The 16,790-nt window shown below is 44.3% G+C and overlaps 1 protein-coding gene across 5 annotated transcripts in view; it reads left to right on the forward strand.

Moving 5' to 3' along the window:
- PTPRQ (protein tyrosine phosphatase receptor type Q) overlaps positions 1-16,790 on the forward strand; it is a 260,138-nt gene that overhangs the window by 36,901 nt on the left and 206,447 nt on the right. For all 5 annotated transcript variants that reach the window (XM_030214581.1, XM_030214584.1, XM_030214583.1 and 2 more), the window contains 5 exons: positions 1,873-2,133; positions 3,350-3,480; positions 7,688-7,817; positions 11,380-11,530; positions 14,887-14,993. In XM_030214581.1, coding sequence (XP_030070441.1) covers positions 1,873-2,133; positions 3,350-3,480; positions 7,688-7,817; positions 11,380-11,530; positions 14,887-14,993 — 780 coding nt within the window. The remainder of the gene's footprint in view (positions 1-1,872; positions 2,134-3,349; positions 3,481-7,687; positions 7,818-11,379; positions 11,531-14,886; positions 14,994-16,790) is intronic.

The following is a 16,790-nucleotide window of genomic DNA, read 5'->3' on the forward strand; positions in this document are numbered from 1 at the left end:
TGTGATTAATTTTATTAATTAAGCTTCAAACCTAAGGACACTTATCTGAAAAAGCGCCAAGTCCTATCGGTTTGCTCTACAGAGCGCCATTGTTTCACACGTAGTTCCTTCAAGAGTGTTGCCGAGACTACTTTAATTTCCTCTTAAATAAATAAGTTGTTCCGGGCAGTTTTCGCTGTTCCTTCCGCCTTGCCATAACAGCGTTTCCAGATGAGTGTCCTTAAGTTTGAAGCTTACAGTTTTATATAAATATGAAAAATATAAGAAAATACAAGAAATAAATGAAAGAATTAAAAAGAATCATGAAGAAGATATTTTAGGAGGTTTTTTTTAAGACTGAAGATGAGGTTTGGCCAGTGAGGGGCCCTTTTATAAGGTGTGCCGAAAAATGGCCTGCGCCGGTGTAGACGCATGTATTGGACACATGCAGGTCCATTTTTCAGTGCACCTGCAAAAAAGGCCTTTTTTTTGTCCGAAAATGGACATGTGGCAAAATAATAATTGGCGCACGTCCATTTTGGGCCTGAGACCTTACCGCCACTCATTGACCTAGCAGTAAGGTCTCACGTGTTAACCGGATGACAATGATCTAATTGTGTACAATGCTGATTACCGCCTGGTTAGCGCCACGCCCGGAAAACATCCCACGAGCTTAGTGAAACTTAGTGAACGCTGTGAAAAGGGTCCACTGCTTCCCAGCAAGGTGGATCCGTCCACCAGCCATTTGCCAGATCTCACCACAACTGCAGACAGTGGCTAGGTTAAACGATTTTTATTATCAAGCCAATGACAGCTGTCACCAACTTCAGTACATAGGTTATCCCCAAACAAACAGCTTCCAACCACATAGGTTTTCAGTAAAGCAGGTAAATAAAGCAGGCTTCCAAATAAGTCAGACTTCCAATAAAGCAGGTAAATGAAGCAGGTTTCCAAATACATCAGGCCTTCAATAAAGCAGGCTTCCAAATACATCAGGCTTTCAATAAAGCAGGTTTCTCTCACCTCCAACACCCTTCCAAATCCTTAGGAACTGGCCATCCCTGCCTGGGAACTCTCCGACTCCATAGAAGCTTCTCCTCCCTCCTGGGATTCCTCTCCCCTCTGATCTACCCCTCCTTCCATATAATCCATCCAATCATCTTCTTCCCTCTCCATGGGCCCCTCTCTATTCCAGCTGGGCTGCATGGTATATTGATTGTGTATCCAGGGGAACTGAACTTCTTCCCTCCGCCTCCCCCTAGTGGGGGACGAAATTATAGGCTCAGCCTGGCTATCCCCCTGGCTCCCTCTGCTGGAGCTGGGAATCCATTCCCTTGTTTCCAGATTACTCTCTGCCTCCCTCCTTGCAATGGCTTCTGGTACTTGTATTTCAGGGTCTAAATGCTTCATCCCAGCCACCCAGGCAGTAGCCTTGTCACAACACATGTGAAAAATGAAATTTCCACCCGGGCCATGCGGTAGCTGGGTGGTAGTTCAAAATTGACGCACGTAGGATGTGCGTACGCGCCTACGTGGCTTAGTAAAAGGATCCCTAGAAGTCCCTAATAATAGGGAAGTCACTGAGCTACTGAAGTCTTTTTCCTCCTTTTTTGAAATATTGAACTTTTTCGCTTAGCATTATTTGGATAACTTGTGTAGGGCTGTACTGGATTATTTCATAGAACAAGTTTACTGCATAAAACACGTTCTAAAATAAAATGACTAACAATCAGCAATAAAACAATAAATACATTCTAATCAAGACGTTAAAAAATACAAAACAAACTGAAATAGAACAGATCAGCTCATGAAAAAAAATGTGTATCATTCATGGCAAAAAGAAAGACAGTTGGTAACCAGCTCGGTGTATGCTGTGCTTTTTTCCCTTTTCAGAACCAAAACCGGTTCAGATTGTGATCCCCTATGAATTGCGAAGCAACTCTGCAGTTCTCTTCGTCCAAATGCCAGACGCTGGGGTATTTGACGGTATATTCATTAACAGCAGCGAGGGGCTTCACGTAACTTTGCTTCTAAAGAATGATGGGAAAGTGACAATTGAAAATCTAACGCCTGGTACAGAATATCATTTTGGTGTTTATACAAAAAGCAGAGACATGTTCAGTTCCAAGTATCAGATGCCTGCAGTAAAGACATGTAAGTGGATTAAGGTAGAGTAACCAACGTTTTTTTTTCTAAATTTGAAGCTTGAAATGAATATTGAAGTGACAGCATAGCATTTATACAGAACTTGAGAAAAGTCAACAGATAAGCATAACTTGGCCTACTGTCTGCTTTTCTCTCTGTGTTCCTGAATTCTCTTGCTGGTTTGGTCACGGGTTCTTTTTGTGGCTGTGACCCGATGATCGCAGCCCAATAAAGTTGTGTGACATCCCCACCCTGAGATGCACAATAATGATGCACCAGGAGAGCTCACCCAGGTTGCAACCCCAAACACAGCTTGTGTTGCCTCATTTGGGGCTCTGATCCAGTTTGGGAAGCTCTGTTCTAGATATTCTCACGGTATAGTAATACAGTAATACCTCGGTTTTCGTTGACTTCGGTTATTGTCGGTTTCGGTTTTCGTGGATTTTTTTTTGTGAAAAATTTGTCTCGGATTTCGTCGGTTGCCTCGAATTTCATTGGCGTGCCCACGTGACCTCGCTGCTAATTTTGCGAAAACGTGTTCTCCTGCTCAGTGTGGGGTTGTTTCTCGTTGTGTGAGCATCACCCCGCGCGTCTAGCCAAACAATTCCATTGCTTTCCAGTGTTTTGGTGCTTTTTTTTATTCATATGGAAATAATTGCCTCGGTTTTCGTTGGTTTCGGATTTCACTGATTGTTTTCAGACGGATTATCGACGAAAACCGAGGTATCACTGTATTTCTTTCACCTTGTTTAGACTTAGCTTCTAATCCAAGATAATACGTCAACATGCAGTAATGCCTGGTAATGTGCAATATCAATTATATTCATGCAAACATTGCCAATACTGCCAAATATTTAGGCCTAAATTGAGTAGAATATTAATGAGTTGCATCACATTCAAATGAAATGCTTGTTGCTAAGCACAATTCGGCCGATATTCAGCCGGTGGTCAGAATTTGTTTTTGTTTTTTTATATTAAACAAAGGTAGAGATACTGTCAAAACTTAAGTAGGAAACCAACAATTCCAACCAAACTTGGACCCCTGAATCAGGCGTTGCATACACCAAAACATGGCCCGTGTCGGGTCATATATCAATAAAGGACTCCTGTTGTCCCAGTCTTGGAGGACCAGTTGTGCTTTTTTTCTGTTTGCAATTAATTTGTGCATCAGAAGTGGGAATAGCTTTTAAATTATTAACCATCAACTACTTCACCTCTTATTCAGGTCTAGCAGGCCCATTCAATGTACGTGAAGATAAGGTTACAGAGAACTCAATACAAATTGTCTGGGACCGAGCTGAAGGAAGCTTCGAACGGTATGAAGTGACATGCACGAACTGTGAAAATGTTTTTCTAGTAAGTTAAAGAATGTATCAGTGTTATATTAATACAGAGCTTTAATAAGTTCATCAATAAGATTGCAAAAATGCTCTGTTGTAATTAAACTAAGACAATATTTCATTTAAAAAGCGCTGAAGCTAAAATTATCGTCAGTAAAGTTCTTTGATTTATATATTGTACGAACTCTTGAAGTATCTAGAATTTACTAGAGACATGGTACTGCATATTTGCGGGAGTTAATTGTCAGTGCACGTACACTGCCGATTATCACCCGGTTAGCGCTGTGCGCCAGGAATTTTCTGGCACACGTAGTGGGCGTGCTTAAAAAATGAAATTACCACCCAGGCCATGTGGTAGTCGGGCGGTAGTTCCAAATTGGCACACGTTAGGCACGCGTAGGCACCTACGTGACTTAGTAAAAGGACCCCTTAAATAGCAGTCCTAACTTTGCCTGGTTGTCTATCAGGGGCATTTTTGAAAGAGAAGGACGCCCATCTTCCGACACAAATCGGGAGATGGGCGTCCTTCTCTCAGGGTCGCCCAAATTGGCATAATCGAAAGCAGATTTTGGGCATCCTCAACTGCAGTCTGTCGCGGGGACGACCAAAGTTCATGGGGGCGTGTCGGAGGCATGGCGAAGGTGGGACTGGGGCGTGCCTAACAGATGGGTGTCCTCGGCCGATAATGGAAAAAAGAGGGGCGTCCCTGACGAGCATTTGGTCGACTTTACTTGGTCCATTTATTTTCACAACCAAGCCTCAAAAAGGTGCCCAAACTGACCAGATGACCACTGGAGGGAATAGGGGATGACCTCCTCTTACTCCCCAAGTGGTCACCAGCCCCCTCCCACCTTAAAAAAAAATAATTTTTTGCCAGCCTCTATTCCAGCTTCAAATGTCATACCCAGCTCCATGAGAGCAGTATGCAAGTCCCTGGAGCAGTTTTAGTGGGTGCAGTGCACTTCAGGCAGGCGGACCCAGGCCCAACCCCCCCCCCCCTACCTGTTACACTTGTGGTGGTAAATGTGAACCCTTCAAAACCCACCCAAAACCCAATGTACCCACATATAGGTGCCCCCCTTCACCTGTAAGGGCTATGGTAGTGGTGTACAGTTGTGGGGAGTGGGTTTGGGGGGGTGGGCTCAGCACCCAAGGTAAGGGAGCTATGCACGTGGGAACAATTTATGATGTCCACTGCAATGCCCCCTAGGGTGCCCGGTTGGTTTCCTGGCATGTCAGGGAGACCAGTGCACTACGAATGCTGGCTTCTCCCATGACCAAATGCCTTGGATTTGGTCGTTTTTGAGATGGATGTCCTCGGTTTCCATTATCGCCAAAAACTGGGGATGACCATCTCTAAGGATGACCATCTCTAAGGTTGACCTAAATGTTGAGATTTGGGCATCAGGGTCTATTTTAACCAGTGGTGATCAGTGTTTAAAAAAAATGCTGACCACTGCAGGATAAATATTGATCTGCCTGTACCTATGATATGATGGCATGCCTTTTCAGGGCCTTGGAAACACGTGGCCATATTTGTCTGGTGTTCAAGGTTTTAAATAGGTTAGTTCCAACTATAATTTGAAAGAATCAATAGCCTGGTTCAAAGATGTTTTTTTTTCAGAATGAAATTAACCACTGATTTACTCATCGGTTTAGGAAATAGCTGGTCCTGCAAGCAGCTCTTCACAATTACTGTGAGAGATGCTCACAGCTCATTAGAATTCTCCTTAATCAACCACAAAGGCACAGGATTGATAACACAAGTGTCAGTCACACTTATTTTCAACAGCGAGGTCACTGTTTTTTTAGAATCAACTCAAACTCTTCCAATTTCAGCTACAACCCAGAATCTTTTCTTGTAGCATTCATATATTCATATCCAGGACAGACATTCCTCCCCCCCCCCCACTCCACACACAGACACACACTTTCTGACTCTAAATTAGTTCTTATGTCCTCAATTTTTGCACTGAAATCATCAGCAAAAGCAGCCATAGATAAATCTGAATGAGATAGGTGGATCTGCAGAGAATTCACCACTCTAGGGGCCCCTCTTACCAAAATGCGGCAAAAGGGGGCCTGTGTTGGTGTCGGTGCATATTTTTCACACGCGTCAAGGCCCCCTTTTACTTCAGCGGGTAAAAGGTAGGCCTTTCTTTTTTTTGAGGAAATGGCTGCGTGGCCATTTTGGGGGGAGCCCTTATCGCCACCCATTGAGGTAGCTCGGTGGTACTTCCTATTTAGCAAGCAGTAAGACCGCATTGGGCTTATCTCCGCTTTGTAAAGGGCCCCTAAAAACGTTATGCGGGTTTTTGCAGGATAATGCTTTGAATTTATGTGTTGTGTAAGTGCCATTACTGTAAACATTGCAGATAATAGATATCTAGCACTAAATATTTTTTAAGCCCTTCAGTCATTGCAGCAGGCCCAATCAAATTACTTTCTCTTTAACCCATTGGACCTCAGCAGCAACTCATTTCAGAAGAGCTATTTTGCTCTTAAGAACATAAGACCGCCATACTGGGAAAAGATCAAGGGTCCATCAAGCCCAGCATCCTGTCTCCGACAGTGGCCAATCCAGGCTTCAAGAACCCGGCAAAACCCATTAAAAAATGTTTTTTTTCTAATAATGTTCAATGGACTTTTCCCTCAGGAATCTGTCCAAACCCCCTTTAAACTCCATAAGGCCAGCTGCTGTCACTACATTCTCCGGCAACGAGTTCCAGAGTCCAACTACACGCTGAGTAAAGAAAAACTTTCTCCTGTTTGTTTTAAATCTGCCATATTCTAGCTTCATCTTGTGTCCCCTGGTTCTATTATTGCTTGAAAGTGTAAACAAACGCTTCACATCTGTCCACTCTACTCCGCTCATTATCTTGTAGACTTCTATCATATCACCCCTCAGCCGCCTTTTCTCCAAGCTGAAGAGCCCTAACCGTCTTAGCCTTTCCTCATAGGGAAGTCGTTCCATCCCTTTTATCATTTTCGTCGCCCTTCTCTGCACCTTCTCCAATTCCTTTATATCTTTTTTGAGATGCAGCGACCAGAATTGGACACAATATTCGAGGTGCGGTCGCACCATAGAGCGATACAACGGCATTATAACATCCTCGTGTTTGTTTTCCATCCCTTTCCTAATAATACCCAACATTCTCTGCGCTTTCTTAGCTGCCGCAGCACACTGAGCAGAAGTTTTTAGCGTCTTATCAACGATGACTCCCAGATCCCTTTCTAGGTCTCTGACTCCTATCGCGGAACCTTGCATGACATCGCTGTAATTTGGGTTCCTCTTACCCACATGCATCACTTTGCACTTGTCAACATTGAACTTCATCTGCCACTTGCCTCGCCTGCCTCTTTATTGGTCCATTAATTCTTTAATTCAACAGTTTTTATAAATATTTTATGCATTTTTTAGAAAACTTAAAATGCAAACTCAGATTAAAGTGTAGTGAGATGTACTTAACTTAAATGTTATTCACTCATAGGACTGATCACAATAACTGAAGTGCTATCCATTAGCTACATTGATATTTACCCCCGCTACTACATTTATTGATGACTTAGGCCAAATAATTGGGAATTATTGTAAACATTTACACATTTAACGCATTTGGGTGTTTAGGATATAGCATTAATGTAAATATACAAAAGGTTCTCAATACTTGTAGCAAATACATTTATTGGTTTTCGGAGGAAAAAGCCTAGAGAAACCTCTTGACGCATAAAAAGGTCAATAAGGAGTTGGACTTCCTCATCATCGGCCAGAAAAACCTCCGATAGGGTACAACTTTGCTATCATTTTTTCAATCTCAGACTTTTAAACTCAGCCAATCAACGATTAAATGAACTTAGCTTAATTTTAGTCGATCTCTGTGTTTTCCTGTTGACATTGACCGTGATCAATGGCGGCCAGCGTTTCGAATTTGCATGTTCTGCTTCAGGATCACTGGACAAACAATTTCCGCTCAGTTTTGCCGGCGGCTGCAACAGAAACCTTTTCCTCCGAAAACCGATAAGTGTATTTACTACAAGTATTGAGAACCTTTTGTATATTTACATTTATTTGACTGATTTAGGTATCTCATCCCCATATTTATCGTTGAGCGTAGGTTAAAGCATTGCCATGAAAGTGCCTTGTGTGACTGAAAATTGATATATGAATATTGTTCTGATATATATATGTTGTTCTTGTAATACCTATTCTCACATAATTGTAGGTCCAGAAGGTTGTGCAGGAAAAAGCAACGTTTTTCAACTTGACTCCTGGAACCTTCTACAACTTTTCAGTTCGAACAGAAAAAGAGCATTTTCAAGACAGTTCTCCTGTGGTAAAGGAAATACAGACAGGTGAGGCCTTGTTAGAATTATATAATTTTATAAGAATTTTGCACATTTTTACTAGTGAGATATCAAGGATCGGCATGGTGCCAGTTGTCCTCCTTCCATTATTATCCATGCTCCATTGCAGTGTGACACATTTATGAAGGGGAAAGGGGATTGTCTCCTCACCTTCATCTATTTAATTGGAGCACAGAGCTACTCGGAGGTTCCCTGATCCTAGAAAGAAACAATACTCACAGAACATACTTTTTCTTTCTTTTTATTGTAATTTTTAACAAATTTTACAAGCAATAACTTGCAACAGAAAATATGGATAACATTCCTGGCAATTACATACATCATAAACTGTAAGAAAATATCATATAAGTTAAAAATTATCCACAGGAGAGACTTCTGACTGAGTATCAGAGGGATGATTTCTTTCCTAATTTCATCTTTGAAGAACCAAGGTCTCTATTTTAAAAGCATCTCCATGTTTAGCAGCAGGTTTTAGTACCCATGAAAAACAGAAATACATGGATGATACGAAACCATGTTGTTGTTGTTAAATGTCATCGGGAGTCAGGGTGGGAGCTGTTCTCATTGCTAAACACTTCATATGTGTATACCTTACCTTGATTTGTACATGTCTTTTTCAGGGCACAGACCGTATAAGTCTGCCCAGCAGGATTCCCCGCCTCCCAACCACCAGTCCCGCCTCCCATCTGCCCTCCACTATCCTCGCCTCCCAACCACCAACCCCTCTTCCCCCCACCTGCTCATTGTGTAACTCTATAAGCTCTGTTCATCAGTGTCTCGTTGACCTAATTATCTTCTTTGTCATTGGTGTGAACAGATCGATATTTTGACTGAATTATATTTTTTCATATGAAAATTCATAGAGGTCCGCTCATTCTGCCTTGCCTCGCCCTATGCCTGGAACAACTTTCCTCAACCCCTACGCCAAGCCCCCTCCCTACCCATCTTCAAATCTCTGCTTAAAACTCACCTCTTCAATGCTGCTTTCGGCACCTAACCTTTCGTGAAATATAGTATGCCCTATCAGATGGACTCTACACTTGTCTTTGACTGTACACTTGTCTCTAGATTGTACACCTGTCTTTTAGATTGTAAGCTCCTTGAGCAGGGACTGTCCTTCCATGTTTATATTGTACAGCGCTGCGTAACCCTGGTAGCGCTTTAGAAATGTTAAGTAGTAGTAGTAGTAGTAGTTATAAGCATCATTGCTATAAATGGGTCTACTCTAGTGTCTCTGTGCTGAAATGGTTGTAATGATAATGGAGTTTCCCATCAATGATGACATATGAGTTTTCAAAAACTTCAGCCAAGCTTATTTAATTGTCTGTTGATGTTATATATGAGCAAATCTTGCTCTGCAAATGAGACCACAAGTGACACAGATGAAGCTTACCGTTGATGAAGTTCCCAAGTTGGTCTTTCTTCTCTCATTCTCTTCTGTTTGTGTTTGCTTGACTTCCAAGTTTTTCCTGGCCGGGTGACAGAGCTGCCTCTGTCTGATACTGCCCAAGGCCATATCCTCCCAAATGAGATCTACCCTGTGGGTTTTAAAGTTGTACTCAAGAGTGTCCTTGAAACTAAGGTGTGGTATTCCCTGTGATCTGTAACCTATTTTGCAGTTGACTGTAGAGAACAAATTTGGAGATTCTGGTGTCCTTCATCTTTATGATATCGCCTTCCAACTGAAGCTGTCATCACCATTTCCCCCACCAGTGCGTTTTCTCTAGCGAAAAAGGTGCCGGTACTCAAATGCCAGGCCGCCCTTCAGGAATGGGGTGATCACTGAGAGACCCACCCCACAGTAGCCAGGCCCCCTGCAACCAGTCATAGAATCTATGACAAGGCAGAATTGGTGTGTAGAGCCTGAGATCTTTCATTAAAACTTGGGGACCATGGGTCAATTTTAGCAGAGAGTGGAAAAGGTACCAGTACTCAGTACCCCCAAGTACCCCTAAAAAAAACCCCTGCCCCCACACTAGAAATTGGACACGTTTTGTAAATACGTTAGTACAAGGTACAACAATAAAGGTGCCTATGCACTTTTCACCTGTTATTGGATGGCCAGTGAGAAAGAAAGATAGAGCACATACATTTGAAAATCCCATGTACACATGCTGTTTCTCCCCCCCCCCCCCCCCCCGTCCCTCCAACCTAAATGCATCCACTGGTACACTTGGATAAATGGCTTTAAAAAATTGGCTGCAGACATTCATGTGGCTCACACTTCTTGTAGGCTAAAGCCTTGTTTCTAAGCTGGTCCTGGATTAGATCCCAGCCTGCCTAGTTTTCAGAATCTTTACAATGAATATGCATGAATAAAATCTGCATGCACTGCCTCCCTTATATGCAAATCTATCTCATTGGAGATATCATGAAAAACAGATTGGCTGTGGTGGGAGAGTGGCTCATGCCAGGACTGGCTTGAGACAGTGGCGTACCAAGGGGGGGGGGGGGTCCGCCCCGGGTGCACACCGCTGGGGGGGGTGCCAAGCGCCAGTCAGCGTTGTTCATTTCCATGCTCCCTCTGCCCCGGAACAGGAAGTAACCTGTTCCGGGGCAGAGGGAGCATGGAAACGAACGACGCTGACCGGCACGTGGCACCCCCCCAGTGGCGTGCACCCAAGGGGGGGTTCTTTCGCCGGGGTGGGGGGGGGGTCGCGCTGCACGGGGGGGGGGGGGGGGGGGGCGGCACTGCACCCGGGGGGTGGGGCGCATCGGTGATCTGCCCCGGGTGTCAGCGCCCCTTGGAACGCCACTGGCTTGAGAAACACAGAACGAAAGGGTAGCTGACTGTTTTGACCTTCAGCCCTTCTAAGAAGTCTTTCTGGAGGTCCTTGGTCTTTGGTTCCGGACTTTGAGGGACACCAATGGGCCAGGTTTTCAGGAAAAACAGGAGAGAAATTTGCATCCAGTGGTTGCATAGGCAAATCTCTCTCAAGTATATTCACCTGAACCACTGGTACCCCTCAAGGACTGGGAGCGAAGATCAAAGTGGTAGGCATTCTCTACAGGCATTGACCTTCTTTACAGTTACATGCTTTAAAAACGATCAAATGTCTATAAAGTTAATGTGAAAACCACCTACAACCACCTCCAATTCAGAAAAAATCTAAAAACCCACCTGTTCCAAAAGGCTTACCCCCTCCCCCGACCCAACTTAAACGCCTGAAATCAGCGACACTACACCACCACAGTTGGTATTGATCCCCAAACAATCTCATCTGTTCTTGCTATCCTCTATACGGCCACACCACATGTTCCTTCATGTGGTCCCTACCCTTCCTACCCCAACTTAACCATTATCTGTATTTGCTTTACTCCGGAGTCTATTAACACCTCTCCGGTATCATGTAAGCCACATTGAGCCTGCAAATAGGTGGGAAAATGTGGGGTACAAATGTAACAAATAAATAAATAAATAAATATTTACCAAAATACATTTGCTCAACCAGTGTGATTCAGTCTGAAAAACGCTATTTTTGGTATATTGAACAAATAACACTGACCGGTTAATTTACTGACTCTCTCACTCTTTGAATAATAATCGTAGTACCAAGCTCAGTGGAATATATGAGTCATAACAAGACTTCTGAATCAATTACTGTTTGGTGGTTACCAGTACGGGACAAACTGGATGGGTATATTATTTCCATATCTAATGGAGTCTTCAATGATGAGCAGAACTTACTTCCCACAATCAGGTATGGTACTATTCAAATTTATTTTTATTATGCGTCTCATTCTTATACCACTGTTGGATGTATGCAGTGTTGTACAATTGGAGTGAGTACTCAGGAATAACTCCTTACCCCAGAAAAAACCAATGTCCTAAGCCTCAATAAAATCAATTATTAATGTGATTATTGGCTGGTTTTAAAAGGACATAATCTCTCACAAAATACTGCATCGAGAAGGGAATTTTATTAACTCGGTATGCACGTAAAATGGGGGGTTTTTTTGCACTCGTAAAAGAGCTTTTATGCAATTACCTCAGGCTTAAAAGTACACGCCTTGCAATTAGGCACATACTTATGCATAAGTTTAGAGTAGGCCTATTCAAGGGTGGGGGGGGGGGGGAGTTTGAGCAGAGCACGGATGGAGTCATGATTTATGTACATTGTCAGCCTGGATGAATAAATAAATAATATATACATGAAAATGTAGTCTCGCAGTACTACCACTAGAGGTCAGTCTGCCAAATAAAGCTGTGCCAACCCTTTTTACTTAAAATCCCTCCCACCTCAGTTATGATCCCCTGTCCTTGAACTATGATATTTGCCCCCTTAAGTGGCTCAATAGAAGAAGGTCAAGTGGCTTTGACCACCCCCTGAAAATTCCATGACCTCCACCTCCGCCACCCTGCTCAAAATTGCGTCTATGATTCCGGAATGCCTTAGTTCTTCACGGGCAGTAGGGGTGCCCTCTCCCTCTTGGTACCTTCGTTTTCTCTACACTGAACACTCTGTGCAGATGGGTTTGGCACTGATTATTCTGGCCTATGTTATGTTGCTTTATTAGATAAGATGTCTTGAAGTTAGTGCGTATAGTAATTATCATATTTCATTTGGAATCCACCCTTATAAAGCAAACCTAAGGTGTACTGATACCATTAGACATAGTTCATGTAACATAATGAATCCATACACTACTGAGCCAGTTCTATAAATGGACTTCTAGAATTTCACGCCACTTGCACGAGTCATTGGCACTAATAATCGGAAGTGATGTGCGTATATGCAGTAGGCTCTATTATAGAAGGTACTGCCTAAGTGCTGTAGCTCCTAACTGCAAGGACGCATACATGTGGGCGGAGCATGGCAGGCCATGGGCCCGTTGCCAAACAATGCATGCAGCTTATAGAATACTATGAGTTGTGCACATTGATTGATGCACCTAGACTATCATATCTAGACCTAGATATGATAGAGGTCTATAAAATAACGAGTGGAGTTGAACGGGTAGATGGGAAGCGTCTGTTCACGCTTTCCAAAAATACTAGGACTAGGGGGCATGCGATGAAACTACAATGTAGTAAATTTAAAACGAATTGGAGAAAAGTTTTCTTCCCTCAATGTGTAATTAAACTCTGGAATTTGTTGCCAGAGAATGTGGTAAAGGCGGTTAGCTTAGCGGAGTTTTTAAAAGGTTTGGACGGCTTCCTAAAGGAAAAGTCTGAAGACCATTATTAAATGAACTTGGGGAAAATCCACTGTTTCTGGGATAAACAGTATAAAATGTTTTGTACTTTTTTGGGATCTTGCTGGGTATTTGTGACCTGGATTGGCCACTGTTGGAAACAGGATGCTGGGCTTGATGGATGGCAATACTTATGACTTCCCAATTTACACTAGCCATAAGACATAAAACATAAGCATCACCACACTGGGACAGACCAAAGGTCCATCTAGCCGAGCACCCTGTCTCCGACAGTGGCCAATCCAGGTCACAATCACCCGACAAGATCCACGGAGCAAAGCATTTTGTACTGCTTGTCCCAGGAATAGTGCATTTTTCCCTACGTCCATTTAATAACATTCTATGGCCTTTTCCTTAAGGAAGCCGTTAGTGTGGCGTAAGTGATTGCGTCTAACTTTTGGCATGCCCCATTGGGTTGTGACCCTAATCAAGTCACTTAACCCTCCATTGCACCAGGCACAAAAAACTTAGGGGCTCTTTTACTAAGCTGCGGAAAAAGGGGCCCTGAGCAAATGTGCAGTGGCCTTTTTTGTCATGCGCTGAGGCCATTTTTACCGCTCCGGATAAAAAGGCCAAAGAAAGAACTGGCCATGTGGTAAGATTGCACTTACTATGTAGTCATGTGTGTGTGTGTGACCCTTACCACTACCCATTGAGGTGGCATTAAGAGCTCCCACGCTTACCCAGTGGTAACTGGCCAGCATGAGGCATTGCCATTTTGCCGCCGGGTAACCCTCTGCGGAAATATTTTTCAAATATTTCCACTAGCACCGGAAATGCCGCATGCTGGGGTTGGAACTACCGCCAATGCCCGTGTTGGGCCAGCGATAGTTCCGGATTGCCACGCAGTGAGCCCACTTTGGGCATACTGCCTCTTAGTAAAAAGGCTCCTTAGATTGTGAAGCAGAGAAAATACCCACATATAATATATGTAAAGCACAGAAAAGCAAACTCATGTTTGCGCTAGTAACTCTATATTGACTTAGATGCACCTGTCATAGAATTGGCATCCAATGTGCCCCTCTGTGGCACCTAAATTGAGGCACCCAATTATAGAATTACCTTCTTTATGCTTAAAGGGCCGGATTCTATATAAGGCGTGGTGAGTAGTGTGTGCTAAATTGTGCATGTGGCCAATTTACATGTGCTAGTCAATTGAGTAATGAGCCAATCAGTGGTCATAATTGGCCGATAACCCATTCTCATCACTAATTGGCAATAAGTAGAATTTACGCCTGCTTTTTTTTAGACATATTCTAAAAAGAGGTGCATTTAAATTTCAAAAGAGGGCATGGCCATGAGAGGAGTGTAGGCATGTTGGGGGCGTCAATCAAATTTACACGCGTTGTTATAGAATTTGGGGGAACGCTTATACATTTAGGTGCAGGTATTTATGCCAGGTTTTCAGTGGCGTAAACGGCTGCATCTACATGTACGCACATTCCCCCGGCCTAAGCGCTATTCTATAAACTGTGTCTTACCGTAGATGCGGTTTATAGAATATCGTTATCCGTTATTCCAACATGCCTACATTTTAGACACCGTATATAAAATCTGGCCCTAAAGGCTTATTACTGTTCACTATGGCATGGCATATGGTTATGGTTAGAATTTATTTGATATACTGCTATTCGTTCAATATAGATTTTTACCCTGTGACAGCAGAAGTTATACTCAATGGTGATGACTTCTACGCTCTCTTATTTACTGGATAATAGAAGTTGCTTAGTAGTTGGAATGGATGCGGGGGGTGGAGTTAGACTGGATAGGCCTTGTGGTCTTCATTTGTTGCAATTTCCTGTTTCTGCATAATCTGTTTGGCATATTAATTTACATATAGCTACTATAATTTATTCTGTAGAATGTTGACGTTTGACAGTCTTTTGCCTGGGAGTGACTACGTCATTAGCATTATATCTACCAGTGGAGAAAAGAAGAGCTACCCAACCAGTCTCATGGTTAGCACCTGTAAGTTCATGTAGGTTTGAAATGATAGATCTTTTCCAGTTTTGCTTATTCCTATCTGGTTTGTCAACACAAAGACTGTTTATTTTTTTGTAAAATGGTGGCTTCCACCACACATCCTGCCATCTATATGGGCATTCCTACTGTACATGGAGCAGCAGATCTTGTGCTGAAATACTGCTGGAATAATACACATCCCAGCTTGGACCAGGGGCGTATCTGCGTGGGGCCACAGGGGCCTGGGCCCCCGCAGATTTCGCCCTGGACCCCCCCTACCGCCATCAACCCTCCCCCGCTGCCGTTGTTTACCTTTGCTGGCGGGGGACCCCAACCCCCCGCCAGCCGAGGTCCGCTTGCCGCATTTAAAGATAGTTTTTTCAGCTGGCGGGGGGCCCCAACCCCCGCCAGCCGACCAGACGTCTTTAAAGTTCTTCTGGGACGTCAGACTCCGAACTGGATTGAACAGCTATCAACTACAGCATGGTCACGGAGGCCGAAGAAGAACTTTAAAGACGTCGGGTCGGCTGGCGGGGGCTGGGGCCCCCTGCCAGCTGAAGAAATATCTTTAAAGGTGGCAAGTGGACCTTGGCTGGCGGGGGGTTGGGGTTCCCCGCAAGCAACGGCAGCGGGGAAGGGTTGGCGGCGGGGGGGGAGGGTGGAGAGTAGTTGGTGGGGGGATCTGGCAATGGCGGGAGGGTTCTGGCAATGGCGGCGGTGGGGGGGGGGGGCGCTAAAATGTGCCCCCTCCCTCTGGCTCTGCCCCCCCCTACCGCCGGAGTCCAGATACGCCCCTGGCTTGGACACATCAATTCTGATTTCTGTGTTCTGTCTAAAACGAAGCTGCACATGTCTGTATAAAATAGGCCTTCTCCAGCTCCAAATATGTTCATGCCGCCTGCATATACACAGAAGTACTTACCTGTTCTATGATTTACATATGCAAATAGCTTCTTTTTACACTTAAAAACCTGCTAAAATTGTCACTTCAGCTCAGGAGCGTAGCCAGACCTGTTATTTTGGTTGGGCCCCGAGTTAACCTGGGCGGGCCCTTCCTACCCTCATCCCCACCCCTTTCCATACACACAGTTTTTTTTTGTTAAACTTTCCCTCTGCCCCTGCTATTGTCATGCTTCTCCTCCCCCCGCTTAGCATCTGCTCTTCTTCGCCCCCCCCTTGAATCCGTTCCTTTTCCTCCCCCCCGGCCGGCATCCGTTCCTCTCTTTCCCCTCCCCCGGCTTCCATTCCTCTCTTTTCTTCCCCCTCCCCCCGCTGACATCTGCTCCTCGCTTCCTCTCCGGTCTACTTCCAAGCCGTCGCCGGCAGCGATTCCAGTAAGCAGCCTGCACCAGCCCTACAGGCTTCCCTCTACTACGTCCCCGCCAGTGAAGAAACAGAAAATTATATCATCGAGGGCGGGACGCGGTAGAGGGAAGCCTGGAAGGCTGGCACAGGTTGATTACAGGAATCGCTGTCGGCGATAGCTCAAAGGTAGATGGGGCAGGGGTGGGAAATTTAGAGAGAAATGGGCAGCTGCCATGATGGCAAGAGAGAGAGAGAGAGAGAGGCGTGAGGTGCTTTGGGGGCCACTAGACTGGGTGGGCCCGAGGCAAAAATGGGTGGGTCTGTGCCCACCCAGGCCCACCCGTAGCTACGCTACTGCCTTAGCTATCCAGTCCCACTTGTACAAAAAGCAGGCCTAAGCGTAACCTTAGATAATTTAATCAGCTAGAGCTGGGATCATTTTCAACCAAAAACCTAGGTAGTGCTTCTGCTAAAAATTCCCCTGAAATATCCCATGAA

This window comes from Microcaecilia unicolor, chromosome 9, assembly GCF_901765095.1.
Source record: "Microcaecilia unicolor chromosome 9, aMicUni1.1, whole genome shotgun sequence".
Classification (NCBI taxonomy): Eukaryota; Metazoa; Chordata; class Amphibia; order Gymnophiona; family Siphonopidae; genus Microcaecilia; species Microcaecilia unicolor.